Source organism: Setaria viridis, chromosome 3 (genome assembly GCF_005286985.2).
Source record: "Setaria viridis chromosome 3, Setaria_viridis_v4.0, whole genome shotgun sequence".
Classification (NCBI taxonomy): domain Eukaryota; kingdom Viridiplantae; phylum Streptophyta; class Magnoliopsida; order Poales; family Poaceae; genus Setaria; species Setaria viridis.
Genome location: NC_048265.2, coordinates 49,070,377 through 49,093,416, shown reverse-complemented (window position 1 = coordinate 49,093,416; position 23,040 = coordinate 49,070,377). Strand labels below are relative to the sequence as shown.

Sequence of the window (23,040 nt, the reverse complement as noted above, 5' to 3'; positions counted from 1 at the left end):
TAGTTCTAGTGCTCCCGTAGCATCACATGCTCCCATGCCCTGGGGCGTTGCGCATCATTGGATGCACATCGGATGGTGCAGCTAGGGGACGTTTGCTGGAGTACACGAGAAGAGAAAAGGGGATGATGATGAGAGTGAGAGGAGAGATGAGTAAAAATTTATTACGGTATCTCGTACGGAACTGTACATTAATACTTTTTTTAAACATGATGTCTTTTGATATGGCAGTATAGACGGTGTTCCTGGAAATCCTGAGTTGGGACTGCCCTAGTTCGGGAGCGTCTTTATTAATTCATTGTGAAAACGTAAACTCTAAACCCGAAGGCATTTACGTTTCCGCACGGCGCAGGCGCACCCTCTCGTCCATCTTACAGGCGCAAATCCCCTCCCCTACGGCCCTACCGGCCAGAGTTCTTCTCCACAGCCAGAGACGCCTTCTCCGTCCGGCCTCCGGCGTCCGTGCTCAAAGAACAGCTCTCTCCTCTCTCCTCCGACGATTCGTGCCCGTCCTGGTGGGTGGTGGTAGACGGCCGGCGACGAGGTGGGTCCTCCTCCTCCTCCTCCTGCTCCTGCTCCTCGTTCCTCTCTCGGATTGAGGCATGGTGGTGGCTGGGTTAGGGTTTCTGGTTCGGGGTCGTCGGGGGAGGGCTCCATGGCCGGCGGGCGGGCTTAGAGGAGCGTCCCGCGGCGGCGGCGGATCGAGGGTGGCGAGGTGAGGCGGCGTGGGCGCCGCGGGCGGCGGACGGCTACCGGCAGGAAGGGCGGACGGCGGGGTCGAGCTACTTGAGGGTGGCTTGTGGGTGGCGCGGCCGGCGGCGCCATTGTCAGAGGCATCATATATATGAATTAGCATAGTGGCATGCTGGTCCTGTGTGGAGTGCTCTGTTTTGCCCATTGTGGTACTTGGGGCAATTTTTTGCCCTTCAGCGCTGGTGATTGCGCATGAGATTGATTGTGTGATTGGCACTCTTCTGCCTAGTGTTTTCCCTATCTTTGAGAGATGCATTCAGCAGACTAGCGCAATGGGGATGGTGATATAACTGGAAACAGAAGCCCCTCACGGCCTCACTGAAATTCATCTGCTTCAGTTTTTTTTCCTTAATGCTTTTCTCCAGTCCAAATGCTGTACCATAACATGCCTCATGTAACACCCTAATCCCAAGATGAAAAAAAATAGAGCAGAAACTGCTGGCCCTGTAGTAATTGAGCAAGTATCAAGCTGCTATTTTGTGGTTACATGAACCTTTCTGAACTTCAGTTTATTTTGCTGGAATTTGGAGCTAATTTGAGTCAAACTTTAGAACTTCTTAGTTAACAGCTTGGGTCAGCTAGGCATTATATCACACAAGAATTCTGTATCCTAACATAGAGATGCTACGCAGCCATGCTAAGTTTCTCTTTTACTCTGATTTTGCTATATCAATCTTGGCTCTGTTACTTCATGATCATCCAAAAAATGAAAAGAAAATACTAACCCTGGGCAGAATTCGTCACTTGGTGTGCTCCATTTGTAACATATGGAGCGCCCTTACCTTGGTACTGCATGGAACCAATTAAAGAGTTTTCACAACACCTACTAGCGCATTCCATCCGTACTTAGTTTGATTAGGTCTTTTTTGTTTAGCAAGCAGGGTCACTTTAGACGCAGTTTGTTTTCCAGAATTTGGTGGCTCAACTGAATTCCCCCAAATCCTAGATTCGTTCCCGGTTACCGGGTCTGTTTCTGTAGTAATTGAGTTCAGGGGTATCATTCAGGGCTTCTAGTGATGGTTGATGTTCTGTTATCATTGGTTGCCTATGCTGGATTCTGCTGGTAATAATGTATGGTTGCACTGTTCGGAGCATTGGCATACGGAATAGGCCTGTCAATGCCTTACTCATGCTGTTTATTCAGGCGTGCAAGCCTGGTACCTACTTATCTTGTCAGAGGCGTCATATAGGGAACTAGCATAGTGGTATGCTGGTCCTGTCTCTGTAGTGCTCTGTTTTGCCATTTGTGGTACTGGCAGTTTTTGCGTGCTTTAGCACTGGTAACTGTACATGAGATTGATTCTATGATTGGCAGTCTTCTGCCTATGGCTTTCCCTATCTTTCTGAGATGCCTCTAGCAGACTAGCACAATGTGGATGGTGATACAAGTGGAGACAAAAGCCCCTCACTGAAACTCATCTGCTTCAGTTTTTTTCTTCAAGCTTTTCTCCAGTCCAAATGTCTCATGTAACACCCTAATCCCCAGATGGGGTTGGAGAGCAGAGACTGCTGCCTCTGTTTTGATAATTGGGCAAGTATCAAACTGCTATTTTTTCATTACATGAACCTTTCTAAACTTCCAAGTTTGTATTGCTGGACTTTGGAACCAATTTGAGTTAAACTTTAGCACTGCTTAGTTCACAGCTTGGGTCAGCTAGGCATTATATCACATAAGAATTCTGTATCCTAACATAGAGGTGATATACACCCTTGCTAAGTTTCTCTTTTACTCTCATTTTGCTATGTCAATCTTGGCTAACCTTTATGAACATGCAAAAAAGGGAAAAGAAAATACTTAGTACTAACCCTAGGCAGAATTCTTCACTTGTTGAGCTCGATTTAGAACATATGGAACGACCTTACCTTGGTACTGCATCGAACCAATTAAAGAGTTTTCTCAACATAAAATGTCGCTTGCAAAAAAAAAAGTACTTTACACATGACATGTAAGTTAAGCATTGGAAAGAAGAGAAGAAACCGGTCCAATTCTTTACGATGATATCATAGGTCGTCATGCATGTCTGTTGATGTTTTCATAATCATGGGATCAAACATGTTTGTGTGGTTGAATATGTAGATATATAGTAGTGTCAGTTTCTAGGAACTGGGATAAATTGAATATCATGTTAATTCATTGCAGAACCATTTCAATTTACCTTGTTACACATTTGTTGTTACATTTCTGCTTATCTAAATTTCAGGTGAAGATGCACTTCAGGTAGATCAAGCTCCAATCTGATGGATTCTGATGAAAAGAAGTTTGGAAAAGGTATGATTTTTGTAAGACTCAGAAAACTAAATGTGTAGTTGTAGACAAAGAAAGAATTAGAAAAAAAAATCATTAATATGGGTTGTTGCCCTTTTTTTGGGTTCCTGACTCCTGAGCTCGTGCATAAGCGATATGATAAGACCTAAATTCTAACCATAGATTACAAAATGGAAAAATGCCTGTCCTCAGCTGGCACAAACTGCCTCCCAGTTGTCATTACCACTTTCACACGACCAAGTGGCACCATCCTGAAAATTCTGATTGTGGAACTGGTATTATGGACCAGAATTGGCTGGTTATACTTATACTCCGCTGGCACAAAGCAACAAACTGCCTCCCAGTTGCCATTACCACTTTTATACGGACCAAGTGGCACCACCTGAAAATTCTGATTGTGGGGCTGGTATTATGGACCACAATAAATTTATTTGATGGAAACATAGAATTATTCTTTAATTCATATAATTTAAATGCAAAAGTTTTGGATTTCGAATCTCCAATTTATCAGTAATGAATCTGAAATCCTAGTAGTCATATGCTTAGAATTTAAATGCAAAACTTTTGGGCTGATGTCTTTTTTACCAGTCTAGGTTGGTATACCTGGTAAAAAGACATGAAGTTAAAATGCAAAACTTTTTACTTGTTTTTGGCTTATTCGTAGTTTAACAGTATGTTCTGTTGGACAGTATGTATCTTGTGATGTGGCACACAGGAAGCTGCTCTCTGAACCTTAATAATGCATCTAGTGTTTGTTGTAATCTAGAATGAATTTTGCTACATAAACTTGGCCCTACTGTGCATGTTTGAGTCTTCTTAGACTGCTTTATTCTTAATATAGTGATGTGCAGTTCTCTTGCACGTTTGGAAAAAAAGAAGTTTGTTACATGGTTTTATACATCTATCTTTTTTCGAACCCTGTTTGTCTGCTATGCACACATTCAAATAATATGATTTCTGCATTTCAGGGCCTAGGGAGCTCACTGGTGCTGTTGATTTAATCAACCACTACAAACTGCTGCCGCACCATGATTTCTTTTGCAAGAAACCTTTGCCACCGGCAATCTCAGATACACATTATCTTCACAATGTTGTGGGAGACACTGAAATTCGCAAAGGAGAAGGGATGGAGCTGGATCAACTTGTTCAGAATGCATATATGAGGGATAAGCCTGCTTTTATTCAGCCCTTTGATATGGAAATACTGGGGCAAGCATTCCAGCTTCGAGAAACAGCTCCAGTAGATTTGCCCTCTGTAAGATCCTTTCTATCATCCCAGTTCCCATATTATGTTATTGGATTTGCTCGTTGTACTGTTTACAACATTTATCATATCAACAGGCTGAAAAGGGTATACCTACTATTTCGGGTAAACCGAAAAGTGAGTCCAAGGACAAAGAGAAGAAACATAAAAAGCACAAAGACAAAGACCGGGATAAAGACAAGGAGCATAAGAAGCATAAACATCGGCATAAAGATCGGAGTAAGGACAAAGATAAAGACAAGGACAAGGATAAGAAAAAGGATAAAAGTGGGCATCATGATTCTGCAGGCGATCATTCAAAGAAACATCATGATAAGGTGGGTTCATTTTCTGATTGTTATAGCTCCAAGTCTTTATCCATCCTGTCAAACTATGTACCTTATGATGGGCAATGTCCACGAATTGTATCAGAAGAGGAAGCATGAGGGAAATGAGGATTCAGCGGATGTGCATAAGCACAAGAAGAGCAAGGTAGTACATTGTCATTGTTTCCTTGCTGGTGAGCATATTTTCTTTTTATTAATGTGGCTGATCAACTCATGGCAGCACAAGAGTTCCAAAACCGATGAAATGGGGAATGGACTTAGCTAACTACACTTCCTAGTTCTAGTTGTCAATCCTTGTAATTTGCTGTTAAAAGGGAACTCCGATGGTTCCTGTCATAAAAACACTGTGCAGAATACTGGTACGTGCTTCTTTACTTCATTATTGGATTCAGTTTGTTTTTCCTATAACTTTGCTTTGATTTTGTATGTTCAAGGATAATTCGGTTGCATAGCTTTATCTTACTTTTGGGTGCTTTATGCTTATTGGTTAAAACATGAAGATACAAATGTTTCAGTTAGGGCAAGGGCAATGGTAATGGCCCAACTGCACCTTAAGGTGGGTCCCAGACAAAATCGGCAATAGTTGATGCCCGTGACACAATGTGTGAGTCTTAACGCGGGACCCATGCTACAATAAAAAAACAGCAACCTTCCCAACCGTCCCTATCCTCTCCCATCGTCCCCCCCTGTCCCTCTTGCACGCTCTGATGCTCGTTCCCCTCCATCAGAAGCCAAATCCTCTAGATCCTCTCTCCACAACAAGACACATAGCTATATTGTTTGCTGGAATCGGAGCTTCAACTATCGGACCGAGTTGCCCTCCTGCTGAATCGAGCACCACTTTCTTCTCTCTGCTCGGTGGAGGAGATTCAGAGGAGGGAGCGAGTAGAGCAGAGACTGGTAGTGCCATGGGCGTGGGCATGGCCGAGCTGGGTACGCGCTAGGCGCTTGCGAAGAGGTTTGCTTGGCCAGCTCCGCGTTCCGCCTTGTCTGCCCTTGGGTATCGTGGAGCTCGAAGGTCGCAAGCCCTTCCAAAGCTCGTGTCGTCGGGTAAGTCCTCGTCCCCGCATGGGCATCGAGTTCTCGGCAAGAACAGCTCTCCATTGAGCTCGCCATGGTGCAAGGGCAAACGCGGCGAGCTCCCGGTAGTGGCGCGAATACAACAGCCGCGCACGAGATGGAGGGAGAGGGAGAGAAGAAGAGAGAGAAAATATATTTTTTTATTGCTTATGTTCAGCCTTAAGCTTACGACGCACCTTAAGGAATCTTTTTCTATGGTGCAATCCTACAATGCATGTTGCTTTCAAACAGTGTTGCATTTATTGCCTAATGCTAACTTTGTGCAACATTTTGGCTGCCCTTAGAGGTGCATTGTTAGCTTGTGCTTTTAAGCCAGTTTCAGAGGTTATATCTATTGTTAAGCTTAATTGATGAATAGTTCGACACTCGGTGACTTTATTTGTCCATGAGGTTGATAAGACTTGCCTTTTGCTTGATATCCATAAGATCCTAACATCAGTCTCACATTATTTTTATCTGCATCTCTGGAACATCTGAATATGCAATGGCAGAGAGTTACACAGATTCTTTATGGACACTTAATTTTGACTTTTAACCTTTTCCTTCGTGGTTCACGCTCACATGCTAAAATGGCAGTTATATCTTGTACTATGTTCCTTTGATGATTGGCCCTAGCGAGTAGCGACACAACCTTGATGAATTTGCTAAGATGCCTTACATCATGGTCTGACTTTCATCATAGTGAAGCGGTACGCTAAACCATAACACATACCAATTGCTATGGATCATAGTAAAATATGTCTAAGAAAATGCTTTGCACCGCACTTGTAACTTGTGTATGCATAAAAAACATGTCCATTGCAAGTCACCGGTAACGGGTACTTTTTGAAATACACTGTAAATCACTGTATTCTGAAGAATATGCTAACTTTTATGCTTATTTGCATGGTGCAGGTATCATGAACTGAACCTGTTTGATAAGAACACCATAATGAGGCCGTCTTGCGGCGTCCATTCTGAGGGAAATTTGAATTTGTTAATAGGCGACTAATCCATTGTAGCATTGTGACTCTGTTCCTCCCTGAAGAACAAGTGGATGTAGGAACGCTTGAAAGGACTTGTGATGAGATTTTTTTCCCCGATTGGTAGGGCTAATGCACTCTTCAAAATTAGGCTTCTGATTGAACTCCAGATGTAGCATGAGTACATTTGAGTAGTGGTGGATGGAGATTGAGTGTGCGGTCCACAGATAGTAGTTCATAGCATGGAATGAAACCATTTATGTGTTATTCGCGCCGATCTTGATTCGTAGAGAGTAGAATGATGATTTTCTGTTTAACCAGTAGCTAATGTTGGCCATCAAGTGTGCTTCGGGCTGATCTAAGTGGAAGATGAGCCCAATGCTCTTTTGTTTAACCGTGAAGAAGATTTCATTAATGATGAATGTATTGCAAAGTATAGTTACTAGCTAGTTTGTGTCTTGATGCTGCCTTTCTTGTAGTATCTCGAACCAACTTGCAAAGATGGTTTTCTTTTAATACTCAGGATGTTAATCCAAATCATAGGCAGTTTTCAGAGATGAGGCTGAATTCGCCCCATTGAGCATGCAGTGGTGCTTGGCGCACCGGGCATTGTCGATGTATTGCCTGAATGAGGATTTCCTGTCTTGTATTGTCTGTGTTGTCCTGCATGAAAATTCCAATGCCTGCTTTCCTCGATCTGTTACCTCTGGTATCTTGCTCTCGCTGCATCTGCGTGTACCCGTACACCATCCGGAGGAGCCTGGTTGTGTATGGGCGTTGCTGGTTGCGTCCTTGTAGGTGGATTGGTGGTGTTGTTTTGCTGATCTTCAAGGGAGAATCTAGTGATAGTGTGTGGAGGTCCAGGTCTTCTTGTTGAATCTTTGGTCCTTCATTCCTCGCTTTCCGGATGAACCAAAGGGTGGTGAAGATTGCAATCATTTTGTGTGGGTGCACCCATAACATGGAATAATACTACATCGATTTTCTACTGCTACTAGTACGAGTTATGCACATCTGTGATTGTACACCAGTCAAGATGATCATGGCATAAATTTTGCGCATCTGAACTATACACTCAATAGGTTTACATTGCGACACACAGAATTTACAAACTCATTAACACAAATCCAAATACACAATCCATCCTGGCAAAAGAACCTTCGGTTATTAGCTAGGATGTGTCACTTTTGGAGCTAGAAGAAGGCAGCATGTGGGTGACAGCATTGCCAGATTGTCATTGTTTTCTCCATAGAGTAAAACACTGATTATTCTTAAACAGCAATAAGAATAAAATCATTATCACAACCATGTCAAAGCCAGCCTTAACTGAAAAAAATGGAAAGGTGAACACACTATGATACTCCACTGAGAGCCTGAAACCAAAAAAAACGTGGACAAGATCTGCAAAATTGAATCACATTCATAGCTAATCCTGTAAATGTAAAGCGTACGTAGTATCTACCAATAGCATTTCTGTACCAATTTAAAAGTAGTCAAGCCTGGGCATGCTTTTAGCTGATCCTAGCTACATAATACAAAATAGTTTATCACTGTACCCAGTGCTATTAACAAAAGCAAAAGGCCTATGCTGTTCCATATGCAGCCTCTAAAATGTCCAACAGTTTAAATAGATTTTCTGCTGCCAAAACAATAGTATAATAGAAGCTCAAGAACAAGGAGGAATGGTATTCGATAAAGGACACTAACTTTTGGATGTTAATTATATAGGCAAAAGTAAAAGTAACCAGAACTAAGCATTGGGTTTCCAAGAGAAAATTAGAAGCCTAATTTCAGACATGAAGTTACTTTATGCTGAATTTTTTTGGTTCAGGTCATTACTGGAGATGCATTTCTAGAGAAATGTGGAGATCGCAGCGATACAATAACAGTAAATTATCAAAAAAGATCACACACTGCGACTTCAACTGTAAGCTGACACGCTCAATAAGCAAAGCAACTTATTCAATACAAACCATGTATTGTCAATTTTGCATCAGAACTCCCTGACTCCCTCCTGAACTGCACGTAGCTCCTGGACTGAAACGACAATTAATTAAACCTTAGTTAATCAAAATTAACTTCATTGACTAAAAATTTAGCTAGATTGACTAAAAATGTTTCAGGAATTTGATTGACATGGAGGCAGGAATTTGGCATCTTGTTCGTTTCTTCATAAACTCTGCTCTCTTGCGTTGTCTGAACTCTGAATCTCTGAGAGCAGGCAGGTTTCAGGATTCTTGGGTGTTTGGTTCCACGGACTAAAATTTAGTCCCTATCACATCGAATGTAGATACTAATTAGGAGTATTAAACATAGACTAATTACAAAATCAATTGCACAGATGGAGGCTAATTCGCGATACGAATCTATTAAGTCTAATTAATTCTTTTAGAAATTCGTGGATCTAGCCATCTATTTGAGGTAAAATGTTTCATGAATTTGACTGAGATGGAGACAGGTAAAAAAAAGGAATTTTGCATAACCAATCCCATTTGTTTTTACATATAGTATAAAGCAACCAAATTAATGGAACAAACATTTACATGTTCTTTTTACAGGTACAATACCATAGTTTACATGCTAGCCATAGTATTTACAGGTTTCAATGGTACAACAAGCATTTCCATTTCCATATTGGCTTGGCAGTTTATTTTACAACACACAGCAGCAGAAGCTAAGGCAGTAGAAGGGAGCAACCAGTCGAGGCGCAATGTGTCGGTATCAAAACAGAAGTTGAAATGGGCCACGGGCATGAAGCAGTTCGCGGTTGAGCTGTCACAAGCGTATAATGCTCCATCTTCTCCAGTACCTTAGCGGAGGAAAACATTGAATCGTAAATAAGATTGAACATCCAAAGCAAACGGATCAATGGAGCAAATGATGTATGATTGTAAAAAAAAAAGAATCCTCAAGTTGTATACCAGTAGAAGCTTCACCTTTGTTTCTCCTCAGGGATCCGAAGCGCAATTCAATTGATGTACCTCCAAGGGATATGGGCGATCTTTGGCCAGCTTATTCCGTCAGGTTCTCGGCAGTCCTTCGACAAGAGTTTACAATTGTATATGGTTATTTGCTTGAGGGAACTTGGCAGATCCGGTAAGGATGATATGTTTGGGCACTCCGCAATTTCAAGCTTCTCCATACAGGAGAGGTCCTTCATATTTTTTGGCAGTGCCTGAATTCTGCATTCAAAAATTACCAGCTCCTTGACAGACGTAAAATTTGCAGATGCCTCAAAAAAAATAGATGTCTCGTTGCAACTTTGGATTTGGACCTGCTCTGGACCTGTACAGCCTTCAGCTGAGAGCAAGTGGTTGAGGATATCAGATCTGCTAACACGGAGTGATTTCTGGACGCAGCACTGCGAGATGAATCCCGCAGACAGCTTCGGGACATCTATCAACTCTACATCCTGAAGTTGCAGCGAAGACAATCCTTCAAGCATGCATAAATCCGGAACATTATGTAACGAAAATGATTTGAGGGAGGTTAGATGGCCAATTGACAAAGATGCAGAGCTTCTACACCTATACATGTGCAGATGTTTCAGATGTGTCAATCCATTGCTTAAGAAATCAGCTGCAAGCACAAAGCCATCTATGCTAAGCGTCTCAAGAGACAACGGCATAGATTCTGCTCCGCATGTCAGCTCTAAGGAAGGGCAGCAATCAATAGAAACTTTGGTAACAACGGTAGCCGCTCGCAATCCCCCTAATGATCTGAGACACCAGCAAGAATCAATCCGCAAGTCGTCAAGTCTTGTCAAATGTTGGAAGACCTCTTCTGATGGAAGTGCAGTTAAAGTCATTATCCTTGTTAGTGACAGTTCTCTTAGTGAAGTGAGGCTGCCTAGGCAAACTCCTAAAGCGCCATTTGTAATACTGCATGAAGAAAGACTAAGGTCATCCAGAGTTGATGGCAGAAGCAACTGTTGCCCAATATTAGTCCCATACAAGAGTTTTATTCTCTGCTCGTGGCAACATAACCATGCCTTGATGATTGTTTCTTTATCATATACTTCATCTTTTTCTTGTTCAAGGGTCCTGCTGATGGTCTGAAGATGTTGGGATATATCAGCATCCACCAATGGTGTCAGTTGCTTCAAAGATGAATGTTCTTTATGAATGTTGCTCTTAATCACTGGATATGATCCTGAATCAACCTCCCAGATTAAACAAAGCTGAGACACCAATTGCTCTGGCATCACAATCTTTTCTCTCTTATCATGTTCTCTCATCTCGTTGCTGGAGATAAACATAAGCAGCGGGCATCCTTCAATTGATACAAATGCCATGCCTTCTGGCAGACAAGGTAATGTCTTCAGGTTTGGTACGTCCCAGATCACCAGTTTGGAGCAATGCCTAAAGACCTCGGTGTTGAGTGGTAGACCTTCTAACGCAGTGCAATCATAAAGTCGAAAGAATTTCAAATTGTCAAAATATGAACCCTCCAGTAACCAGCTTGGGTATCTGTGAGATTTGTAACCCTCGATTGCAAGGCCCTCCAATTGAGCCGGTGGCCTCAGACCTTCTAGAATGTCCAGATGTAAACTATCCTCAGCATGCGAGTCACTCTCACTGCTCCAGATAAGATCCAAATGTTTAAGATACCTTTTCTTATGCAGCATCATCTCTGCAGCTTCATCCTTTCTAGTGACATTCTCGAGATGTGTAATAGATAACGTGCCACCAAGCCCATTCATGTCCCTCAGCTGTCGCGGCTCACATCCTTTCTGCTTTTGCACACGGAATTCATCAAGATTTTGCAGCGAAGTTAGCTTGCCTATGTAAGGAATTTGAGGCAGCTCTGCATAAGGTCTCTTCCCGTAGAATGCTTCACCATATGGTTCAAAACTTAGTAACTTACTTAAATTGCATAGTTTCTTAGGCAAACTCTGAACTCTGTAACTGAACAGAAGGATCTGCAAGTGGTAAAGAGTGCACAAAGATGCAGGAAATTCTGATATTGTGGTTTGAATGACGTTCAAATACCGAAGGTGCTTCAACTCACCAACAGATTCAGGTAATTTTTCTTTGTTGTAAAAGCACATATAGAGAACACGTAGCCTCTTCAGATTCTGCAGTACCTGATGGAAAACATCATCTGCATCATCCACCAGACGACCAATACAGATAACAGTGCGCAGATGGCGTAGCTTGCAGATACTTTGCTTATGCTGCTTCATGCTCTTAACATGGACTGAGAGATGCCGAACGGTGCAGGGTATTTCTGCCATATCATCATCTTCTAATCTGAAGCAATCATCTCTGGAGAGTTTTTCTGCCAAATCATGTAAGAGGTCATGCATGATATAACATCCAAAACCAAATCTATCAGAACCTGGTTGCAAGAATGAACAAGCGATCAACTCATTCAGGTAATTTCTGCCAATATCTTCCATTCTTCTGCTCTGGCTACTCAAATCGATAAAACCCTCTGCTGTCCAGAGGTGAACCAACTCCAGATCTTCATACTTGTGCCCTTTTGGAAATAAGCTGCAATACAGGAAGCACCTCTGCAGACGAGGATCTAACTTCTCGTAACTCCACAGCAGAGCTGTCATAGGCTCACTTAAGTTGTCACTCCTTAGAGCAGCTGTCCATGTAGTAACATCCTTTTTCCTACTCAACTGTGAACCCACAGTTTTTGCTGCCAAGGGAGATTGTCCAAGCCTTCTAGCTATCTTCTTTGCAATCTCTTCAAGGTTCATACGCAACTGCGCGTCTCTGATTTCAGCACCAGAGAAGGCATGCTCTCTGAGGAGTGTCAAGAATGCAGAATCTTCCATGTCTTGTAAATCAAACACCTCTTGGCAGCAAAGAGCAGCTGGGAATACATTGCGCCGAGAAGTCACCAGAATTTTGCTTCCCCTCTGCTTAGAAGCTAGGGGAGCTAGAAGTTGCTCCCAGTCCCTTTCCACGTTGGATTCATCAAACCACACATCATCCAATACAAGCAGGAATCTCTCTGATTTCTGCAGAATGTCCCTTAACTTGTACTGGAGAGTATCAAGGTTATCCACAATTGGGCACTCCCCCTTTTCTGCGGACTCGATAATCTCCCGTGTATGGCGACGGACATCGAGTTTGCGTGAGATGCAAACCCACATCCTTTTACCAAAGTATTCCTCTACCCTCTTGTCATTGTAAACATATTGTGCCAAGGTGGATTTACCCATGCCTCCAAGCCCAACAATGGCCAAACTTGAGATCCTTGCTGAACCAGACCCAGAAGAAGCCTCATCATTTAAAAGAAATTGTATTATGTGATCGCGCTCCATGTCGCGGCCCAACACCTTGGATGTGGGAAATGATGTTGTTGCAGTTGCAGTTCCCTGTGACTGTGAACTATCTCCCACAGCCGGCAAGACGCCAAGCTGCTGGCGGAAGCTCTTGGCCTTCACCAGGATGTCCTTCAGCTCATTGACCTGACGAAGAAGCCTTCTGTTCCCTGGGTGCAAGTTGGCAAGCCTGCCCGGCGGCCATGAGCCGCCGCAGGCCATGGCAGCCCACTTGCTCTGCTTCGCGTTGCGCTTGAGGTTGTTGTACTCGTGCTCATCCAGCACGTCCTCGGCGTTGTAGAAGGCCGCTTTGAGGTCCTGGAGCCATTTCTCCAGCTTGCCCCTGTAAGGGCTCTTCTCCGCCGCCTCGATCACCAGCTCGAACTGGGGCAGGATGGTGCTCTCCAGTTCTTGGAGCTCACGCGGCATGTCCATGCCAAGGTAGGCTGAGGCGTCGGCGAGGAGCTTGTTGGCAATTGGCGATGCCACCCATCGTAGGCTGGCCAACGCCATCTTCACCATGAGCTTTTCATGAGCCATCTCTCCGTGCTACTATCCGCTTCTTCTTTTTTTCTTGCAGGATGAATGTGTTTCTGGATGACAGAATGCATGCACCCGTATAATCCGAATACTGCCAGGAAGAAAACACACAGGAAATTGAGCACCGAATGTTGGGAGAGAAGTAAACCTAACCTGAGCACCAAGCAGGGAATATATGCTTTTGCATACCAAACGAGCAAAGCATACTGATCATGATGGAAACGAGATGCCTTTCACTTTGAGGAGATTCTTTTGTGTTTTCTGAGCTACATAATTTAAGGTAACGTATGTGCTGTGCTTTGCTGTTGGGCAAGCTGAACGCCGACACCCTGCCACAACCCAAGTACAACTGTACAAGTGCTCTGTTTCTCGCCTGCACCCATCTTATCACTACGTGTCACCATTCTTCTCCTGGTCCGCAAGCGGCAACTGTTATTTATCACAAATTAATCCTGTGAACAAAAGTATCAAGAGCATATATATAGTGTCTTTATATCAGCACATCTAATGTTAGTTCCCCTGCATTTATAAATTCTCAGTTTCAGAGACTGCGTATGCTCAGGAGGCATCGGAGGCTGTATTCCTTGCTAAAATGGTAAGCCATCATTCTGTGAAAAGATCCATCCAGTCATCCAGATGAAAGCACGGTGCCCCCTCGAAACTCTTTATCTTCTTCAGGAGATGAAAAACTGTGATACATGCGATCAATGCAATAAACTAGATGACATTCAGAAACCAGAAGAGGAACCATAGGCGCATGTATATCCAAACACTGAAGTTCCTTCCTCCTTTTTTTTAATCCAAGCATGTCCAGCCAAGGAGGGGTTTTATCTGATTGACATCAAGGTACTGCACTATACATGCTGCCAGTGCCAGCTGCATGTGTGTTATTCTGACGAAATGCTTGCCCTGGCTGGGGTTGTGAATTTCTTTTGGCCAATTGGGTGGGATTTGGTGTGATCTCTTGGCAGTTGAAGAGTCTGAGAAACAGGTGCAGCTTGCAACTGCAAGTTTATTCCTCTTGGCAAATTTATTTCTATGGACGAATCAACGAGAACCAAATTGCTTCAAAATTCATGAAAATTTTGGTCAGGTTGACATAAAACCCGTGGAAATTGTCCTTCCAAGGCTGGATTTCTTCACGTGCCGCGATACCTGAACAATGCACTGCATCAATGTTCTGGAGCAAACTGTGAAGGATGGGCAAACACAACAGTTGGTGAACAGATATAATCATCTCGTGCAATCCAGACAACTACAAACATCGCCACTGGAGCATGACACAGTAGGATCTCCTGCAAGAGACCATGGAATCAGTCCTCAACATGAGAACTCAGATAACTGAGCCCTGTCAATCATTCTCCATTGGAGCAGCCAGCAGGATGAAGACCAGAAGTAATTACCTAAATGCTCAATCCACCAAGGAATGCCCTGTATCATACATCCGCAAAACAATATATATGGCTGTACCAAAAGGCGCAAAAGAAAAACAAGAAGAAACCAAAAGGGTGACTGATGATAACACTCGGGCTGAGGACCTGTAGTCCTGGACCGCACCACCGGCACAACCATCACACTGATAGATCAGATCAGCCTAACCTGGCTTTGCTGGTCATCATGTTTCAGTTCCAGGAAAGGGAGGCCAACAGGAATATTCATCAGGTTAGCCACCTGCAGTTCAGACACAGTACTAGCATGTCGAATGCACTACGAGAAAAAGGAAGAGTGGCAGTTTTTACATCAGGACTAACACACTAGATATACTGTATATACAGCTAGTGCTACCTACAAACACCAGCTCAAAAGGTACTAGAACTTCAGCTGCTGGTTAGCCATTCAGCAAAGGAGTCCAAGTTAACGCCTCCTGCAAAATCTAGTCCACCATAACGTTAGTGCTACAGATGCTGAAATCCAGACAGCTAATGTGTCACTCGAAGAGAGGTGTGACAGTTCAACGTTCACAGAACCTTGGTTCCAGAAACATCACCACAAGAAAAGGCTTCAGATTCACAGCAGATGAGGCTATGCCACATTGAGTGTTAGAAATATCATATAAGCATTGTAATCTTAGAGATAAAGGTTGTTATGTGGTTTGGTTTAGCCGGCTAGATTAGAGATAAATCTTGTTGTATTTAAATGCCGGCCAAACTTATGTGTAACCTACGCTGTAATTTGTTGGGACTTCACCCCTATATAAATGTGCAACCACGGCGAGTCAAGATGGGCAACCGTGTTCAATCTCTTTTACATGATAATCAGAGCACTCCTTCCATGGATTACATCTATCTGCACCATCTTCTCGTGGCGCACGTCCAGGCGCATACAGCGCAGGCTCGCCAACGTCCAAGTATCCGTCGTCTAGCGCTGCTTCTGTCACAGGGGGCAGCACGCCAGCAACACGTCCAAGTTTCTGTCGCCTGGTGTTGCTCCTGCTGCAGGAACAGTGCGCCAGCGCCTGTGAACGCCTTGATGCAGCTCGCACTGTACCTGGCACACGTCCATGGCGTCATCGTCTGTTTCATCTACGGCAGCGCCGCTCGGGAGCTCGTGTAGCTGAAAAGCTTACACGGGAGAATTACGTCTTATGGAAGGCTCAGTTCTTGCCTGCTGTGCGTGGTGCGTAGTTGATGGGAATCCTAGACGGATCTGTCAAGGAGCCGGCCAAGATCATGGAACTTGTCACACCTGATTTTAAGGATAAAACCGAGTGCTTTCAATACATTTGCGCTAGGATCAAGTTACACATATGTATGACAATAGTGAATAGCAAAGACAGTGCCATAACGAAATAAAGAGAGTATTAACCATTATTACATGACCGAAAGTCTCAATAAATCACAAAGTCTAATTATTACGCAGTGGAACTCCAAAGACTACGACGACATCACAGGTAGCTTACTGAAGAACCATACGCCTAGAACTCCTCAAAGTCGTCAAAGTACTCCACCGGATTATCTTGGTCTGAACAACAGTTTTGCAACGGTGAGTACACTTATGGTTGGTACTCAACAAGTCGTGGGGAATAGTGTAGTGTAAGGCAAATCAAGGTATGGCCAAGGCTTAATTAGCATCAGCTTTTAATTAAGTTGGTCAAGCTTTATTTAGCAATTAACTATGTATAAGTTTATACCACCCGCAATTAAACATAAGCATAAATAAAGTAAACAACATATGCATAAAATGACAACAAATTAAATCCATCTTTCGATAATATTATCATGTGAGGGTCCAGGCCGCTCTTAACCGTGAGCACGGCTGATCGATCAATTTTACACTCTGCAGAGGTGGCACATCTTTACCCACAAGTCGCGTAAAAGTTCAAAAGAACTGTGGACCCAACCATGCGGTGTTTGCAAGGCACCATACCACACTTCCGAGGTGTGATTGCATAGGGACGTTACGAGGCCTTTACAAAGATTCATTAGTCAGTGGTAACCCGCTAAGGTTTCGGTGTATGGCGTGCACAACCTATCACAGGCCAATGATGCAACGACTCAGTCCCCCCTCTTGCCTCATCACGAGTAAGATCACCCCAGACTAAGGTTTCTAATTATTCAGCCAAGACCAGAGCCATTTAGTCTTGTGGTAGCACTGTTTTCCTGGGTGGTCGCTCCATGTTCCGATTAAACATACATGATCTTGTTTTAGTGAAAGGTATAACGAAAATAAAGCAAGATTAAACATTGAGTTTAGTTAAACCACCATATACCAAGTAAGCACTAAGCATGAGCTACCCAAGATAAAAGGTAAATCCAGTTGGTCAAGGCAAAGATAGTTTCAATCTAGGCGAATCTTAATTGGGACCCATCAATTTAATCTTAACATGTGCATAGCATAATAGTTGAGTACGAGAAAGTAAAGGTGTATAGGACGGAAAGTAGTGATCAAGGACACGACTTGCCTTCTTGACCTTGCTCCTGCTGTTCGTACTCCTTGAAGGCATGATCTTTAAATCCCTCAAACTGCTGAACGTCTACACGCGTCACACGAGCACATACAAGCAAACATGGGCAAAAAGTAAGAAACAGTACACCAATCATAATTAAACAGAGAAAACGTGTTTGAAAGATTAATCTACGCTTTAAAACGAACACGTGGATATAAAGAACGCGAAAAACGGAGTTAAGATGCAAAAGATATGATTAAAACAAGATCCAAGGGCTTTTCTGAGAGAAAAACAAAACTTCTAGGGTTAAACTGCGAAAAACCAAGGACTTAATCATAATTACACGTATAAGGTTCAGCACGCAAAAACTCCAAAATGGACCGTGGGTTGATTTTTAGAAAAACTCAGGGTCTAAACCGAAAGAAAACAGGACCAAAACACAAATATTTTGAACTAGATTGGACCGCGGGTTGATTTGTGGAAAGGAGAGGGCTTAGGTGCAAAAGAGCAGCGGCGCGGCGCGGTTGACCGGTACGCGATCCGGTTGACTCGCTGCGGGCCGTCCGATCTGGATCCGACGATCGCGACCGCTGTCAATAGCGCGGCGGCGGCGGAACAGAAGGCGAGCGGCAGCGGGCCATCGGAGTTGGTCGATTCGGCGCTCCGGGGCTCGGTTTCGCGCGCGGAAAACACCAGAAGCACGAGAAAAACAAGGCGATGCTGTTTTGGCGGTTCACGGTGATTGAGGCTCACCGGAAGGCGGTGCTTGGCGGCGGAGTAGTGGCGGTGGCGCTGGAGCTCGCGGGGCTAGGGTTTCGGGGCGCAGCTGTGAGATGTTTGAGGCGAGGGGGGCGGCGGCTTAAATAGGGGCGGCACGCTTGGAGATAGGGGCGGCCCCGGATTTAAACGCCCGAGGGAATCGGAGCGGGGGTGAGGTTGTTGCGGCGGCGGCGGCGCGCGGGTTGCGGGAAGAGTCCCGACCGGAGGTAGGAGATGATGACGGGGCCCACCCGTCGATGGCCGCGGGCGGTAGGCGGGCTGGCGCGGCTGTTGGGCCAGCGCGGCTTCACGGGCCACGGAGGAAGGAAGACGGGCCGACGAAAAGGTGGAGCGGGCCAGAGGAGCTGGTGTGCGGGTGGGCTGAGGGAAAAGGTGGCGCTCGCTGGGCCGAAAGAAAAGAAGGAGGAGGAGAAGAATGCGGCCTAGGAGGAAAAAGAGAAAAGGGAAAAAGGAATGGTTTTGAGAATTGAATTTGAATTTGAGATTCAAATTTGATTCAAACACAATCAACCAAAAATTAGGCACCAGCATGAATGCACAATAAACTCCTGTGGTGAATTAATTTAATTTGGAGAAAATGAAATTAAATGTCTAGAAATTTAAATGACATCCTAATTTGAGCAAATTTTAGTGAATTTGAATTCTTTAAAAATTTGGGTGTTACAGAACTGGTGAAGGCCGACGGCAAGAAAGAATTGGTCGCTAACCCAAAATATGATCTATGGGTGGCGAAGGATCAGCAACTGCTGAGTTATGTCCTCAACTCCATCACCAAGGAAGTGCTAGCACAAGTAGCGTCAGAGACGACTTCTGTTGGAGCATGGAGTGCGCTGCAGACAATGTTTGCGGCACAATCAAGAGCACATGTGACAAATCTACGCATGCGGCTATCTACTCTCAAGAAGGGTAGCATGACTTCATCAGCATACTACACCAAGATGGTGGCTATCAAAGATGAGCTGGCGGCTGTAGGAGTCATTATTGATGATGGTGAGATGGCATCTTACATACTTAATGGTCTTGATTTTGAATATAATCTATTTGTGTCCTCGATGCTTGGCCGAGCCGATCCCCTCTCTCTCTCCGATCTGTACTCTCATCTGTTGTCCTATGAGATGCGCCTGGAAGCATATAATGAAGCAGGACAATATACATCTTCGGCAAACTCAGCTTCCCGCGGAGGATTTCGGGGACGCGGCAACGACAGTCGTGGTACTGGAGGGCGCAACCGTGGGCGCTCCAGCGGCGGCCGCGGTCAAAACCGTGGTGGTCAGAACAACAATGGCAGCAGCACTCAGCCCAAGAAAAGTAATATGTCAAATCTGCAAGAAAGCCGGTCATGAAGCACCAAGATGCTGGTACAGATACGACGACGATGAACAAGAAAAAGTAGCCGGCGCTGCAGCTACAAGCTATGGTTATGATACTAACTGGTATGCAGACAGTGGCGCAACCGACCACATTACTGGCGAGCTTGACAAGTTGACCGTCAAGGACAAGTACAATGGTCGAGATCAAGTGCAGGCTGCTAACGGTACAGGTATGAAAATTAGTAATATTGGTCATTCAATTTTACATACCCCGGGTAGAAAATTTCATCTAAATAATATCCTTCATATTCCTGCTACTTACAAAAATCTTGTTTCCGTCCATAAATTAGCTTCCGATAATAATGCCTTTCTTGAATTTCATCCAAAATTCTTTTTCTTCAAGGATCAGGAAATGAGGAAAATCCTTCATCAAGGTAGATGCAAAGGGGGCCTTTATCCGTTAGAATCCATCTCGTCAAAACAAGGTGACGGCAAGAGAGCTTTTGGCGCCATCAAACCATCTGCTTCTAGGTGGCATAGCCGCTTAGGCCATCCTGCTTATTCTATTGTTCAACGTGTGCTTAGTCATAATAATCTTCCTTGTGGCAGTACTAGTTTTGAGTCGGTTTGTGATTCTTGTCAAATAGCTAAAAGTCATCAACTTCCATATTCTAGTTCAATAAATTCGTTAAAAGCTCCGCTTGATCTTATTCATTCTGATGTTTGGGGGCCTACACCTAAATCTATTGGTCGATATTCCTACTGAGCTTTATTGATAATTATAGTAGGTTCACTTGGATTTATGTTCTGAAAAAGAAATATGATGTCTTTCAAGTGTTCAAAGAATTTCAGAATCTCATGGAGCGAAAACACAACAAGAAAATTGTATCCATGCAAACCGACTGGGGAGGTGAATATGCGAAGCTCAATTCCTTCTTTCAACAAATTGGTATCGCACACCGCGTCTCATGTCCTCATGCCCACCAGCAAAACGGCCTGATTGAGAGAAAGCATCGTCATATTGTTGAAGTTGGCCTCGCCCTTCTCGCACATGCTTCTATGCCTTTAAAATTTTAGGATCAAGCGTTTTTGACTGCCACTTAGCTCATTAATTTGCTCCCTAGCAAAGTTCTTAATTTCGATACTCCTACAAAATGCTTGCTCCAAGAAAAGCCTGATTATAACTCTCTTCGTATTTTTGGGTGCGTTTGCTGGCCTAATTTGCAGCCCTATAATACTCGCAAGCTAGCTTTTTGGTCCATCAAATGCACTTTCCTTGGTTACAGTTTTATGCATAAAGGTTTTAAGTGCTTAGATCCATCCACCGGCCGAATCTATATTTCTCGAGATGTTGTTTTTGATGAATCGATCTTTTCGTTTACTCACTTACATCCTAATGTAGGCACCCTTCTAAGAAAAGAAATTCTCCTACTACCTGATCATATTCGTAATCCGGGGGATGTAGATTGCATTGACAATAATACTAATTCTACTAACCGATTGGATGTTAGCAATGGGCAGAATGTTTTTCAGGAGGAAGCTTTACCCGGCGCGCAGAATCCGCCAGCCGCGCCTGCCCTATTTCCTCTGGCGCCGACAGCATCTGTTTCTCCGCGTGGTCCCGCGTGTGGCTCAGCACCTACAACCGGCGCACAGAGTCCGTCGCATGGAGGGGCCATAATTGCGCAGGACACTCTCCCGCCCACGCCTGGATTCCCCTGCGCCAGCCTCTGCTACACCAGCTGGCGAAGGATCCTCTGTGGCCCATGGTTCTGGTGCGGCTGCACCTGATCAAGCTGGTACTGGTGCTACTGGTACTAGTGCTCCATCTAATCGATCTGCGTCGGCTGCTCCTGTGTCGCCTGGTTCACTGCCAAGACGACGAACACGGCTCCAGAGTGGAATCACTGAACCAAAACAGTTCAAGGATACGATCAGGTATGGGTTATTCACAGCTTCTGGGGAACCCCATAATTTTCATGAAGCTCTTAATGGTCCTATATGGAAAGCAGCTATGCAAGATGAATTTGATGCTGTCATTAGAAATCAGACTTGGCACTTAGTTCCTGAGATAAAAGGCAAAAATATTATTGATTGCAAGTGGGTATTTAAAATCAAGAAGAAGTCAGATGGTACTATAGACAGATATAAAGCAAGACTAGTTGCAAAGGGTTTTCGGCAGCGATATGGTATTGATTATGAAGATACTTTCAGTCCAGTGGTTAAAATTGCAACTGTCAGACTTGTACTTTCAATTGCTATTTTGAAAGGGTGGTGTTTTAGATAGCTAGATGTACAGAATGCGTTTCTTCATGGTATTCTGGAAGAAGAAGTTTATATGAGGCAAACCCCAGGGTTTGAAAAAGGAGGCTTGCATCTTGTGTGTAAATTGGACAAGGCTATCTATGGCTTGAAACAAGCCCCGCGGGCTTGGTATGCTAAGTTAAGTTCCAAACTCATTGCACTTGGATTTTTTGCATCTAAATCAGATACTTCGCTATTCATTTATCAAAGGTCAGGCATTATAATTTATATGTTAATCTATGTTGATGATATAATTGTGACGAGTTCATCTAGTGAAGCTGTTACATCATTGCTTGCTGATCTTAAAAAGGACTTCGCTCTAAACGATCTGGGGGACCTCAGTTATTTCCTGGGTATTGAAGTGAAAAGAGAAAAGAATACTTTGCTGCTAACACAAGAAAAATATGCAAGGGAAATCTTGGCACGAGTCGGCATGGAAAATTGCAAACTATCGTCTACGCCATTGTCAGCTAGTGAGAAGCTATCGAAACATGAAGGGGAACTATTAAGTTCGGATGACAGCACAAGATACAGAAGCATCGTTGGCGCACTGCAATATCTCACTCTTACTAGATCGGATCTGGCATTCTCTGTAAACAAAGTGTGCCAGTTTCTACATGCTCCGACCATGGTTCACTGGACTGCTGTAAAAAGAATACTTCGTATGTCAAGGTCACATTGGATCTTGGACTGAATTTTCAGGCATCATCCTCCACTTTGGTCAGTGCCTTCTCTGATGCTGATTGGGCAGGAAGTATTGATGATATAAGATCTACTGGAGGATTTGCAGTGTTTTTTGGTCCAAACTTAATTTCTTGGAGTGCTAGGAAGCAAGCCACCGTTTCTAGATCAAGCACAGAAGCTGAATACAAGTCTATGGCAAATGCAACTGCGGAGTTAATTTGGCTGGAGTCTTTGCTAAAGGAACTTGGTGTTCAACTGAGACAAGCGCCATGTTTGTGGTGCGATAATCTGGGAGCTACATACTTGTCTACAAATCTAGTTTTTCATGCAAGAGCAAAGCATATAGAAATTGATTTTCATTTTGTCCGAGAGCATGTGGTGAATAAGCAGTTACAGGTGTGGTTGGTTGCTTCCAGAGATTAGCTTGCAGATGGGTTCACCAAGGCCTTGCCGTGTGGTTTGTTAGAGACGTTCAAGAGCAATCTAAATCTCAAAAGGAAGAGAAGTTTAGATTGAGAGGGCTGTTAGAAATATCATATAAACATTGTAATCTTAGAGATAAAGGTTGTTATGTGGTTTGGTTTAGCCGGCTAGATTAGAGATAAATC

The 23,040-nt window shown here is 43.8% G+C and overlaps 2 protein-coding genes and 1 non-coding gene across 4 annotated transcripts; 2 read left to right on the top strand and 1 right to left on the bottom strand.

The window, feature by feature from the left end:
• Positions 1-384: 384 nt before the first annotated feature.
• On the top strand, positions 385-7,097 carry LOC117847913 (mediator of RNA polymerase II transcription subunit 19a). Its single transcript, XM_034729216.2, has 7 exons — positions 385-541; positions 2,952-3,019; positions 3,985-4,271; positions 4,358-4,597; positions 4,692-4,751; positions 4,827-4,965; positions 6,581-7,097. The coding sequence occupies exons 2-6, from the start codon at positions 2,989-2,991 to the stop codon at positions 4,869-4,871; spliced, it is 663 nt and encodes a 220-aa protein (XP_034585107.1). The 5' UTR covers positions 385-541; positions 2,952-2,988; the 3' UTR covers positions 4,872-4,965; positions 6,581-7,097.
• Positions 7,098-9,105: 2,008 nt separating this feature from the next.
• Positions 9,106-14,065, bottom strand: LOC117847908 (disease resistance protein RGA2). 2 transcript variants are annotated; one of them, XM_034729212.2, is made up of 2 exons: positions 9,570-14,065; positions 9,106-9,457 (listed from the first exon to the last, which is right to left on the bottom strand). In XM_034729212.2, the coding sequence occupies exon 1, from the start codon at positions 13,466-13,468 to the stop codon at positions 9,617-9,619; it is 3,852 nt and encodes a 1,283-aa protein (XP_034585103.1). In that variant the 5' UTR covers positions 13,469-14,065; the 3' UTR covers positions 9,106-9,457; positions 9,570-9,616. The 2 variants fall into 2 exon arrangements, with proteins under 2 accessions (XP_034585103.1, XP_034585101.1); XM_034729210.2 differs by having other exon boundaries at positions 9,585-14,065.
• Positions 14,066-19,108: 5,043 nt separating this feature from the next.
• LOC117851132 (small nucleolar RNA Z247) lies at positions 19,109-19,250 on the top strand. The gene has a single exon (XR_004639491.1). It is a non-coding gene; the product is annotated as a small nucleolar RNA Z247 (small nucleolar RNA).
• Positions 19,251-23,040: the final 3,790 nt, after the last annotated feature.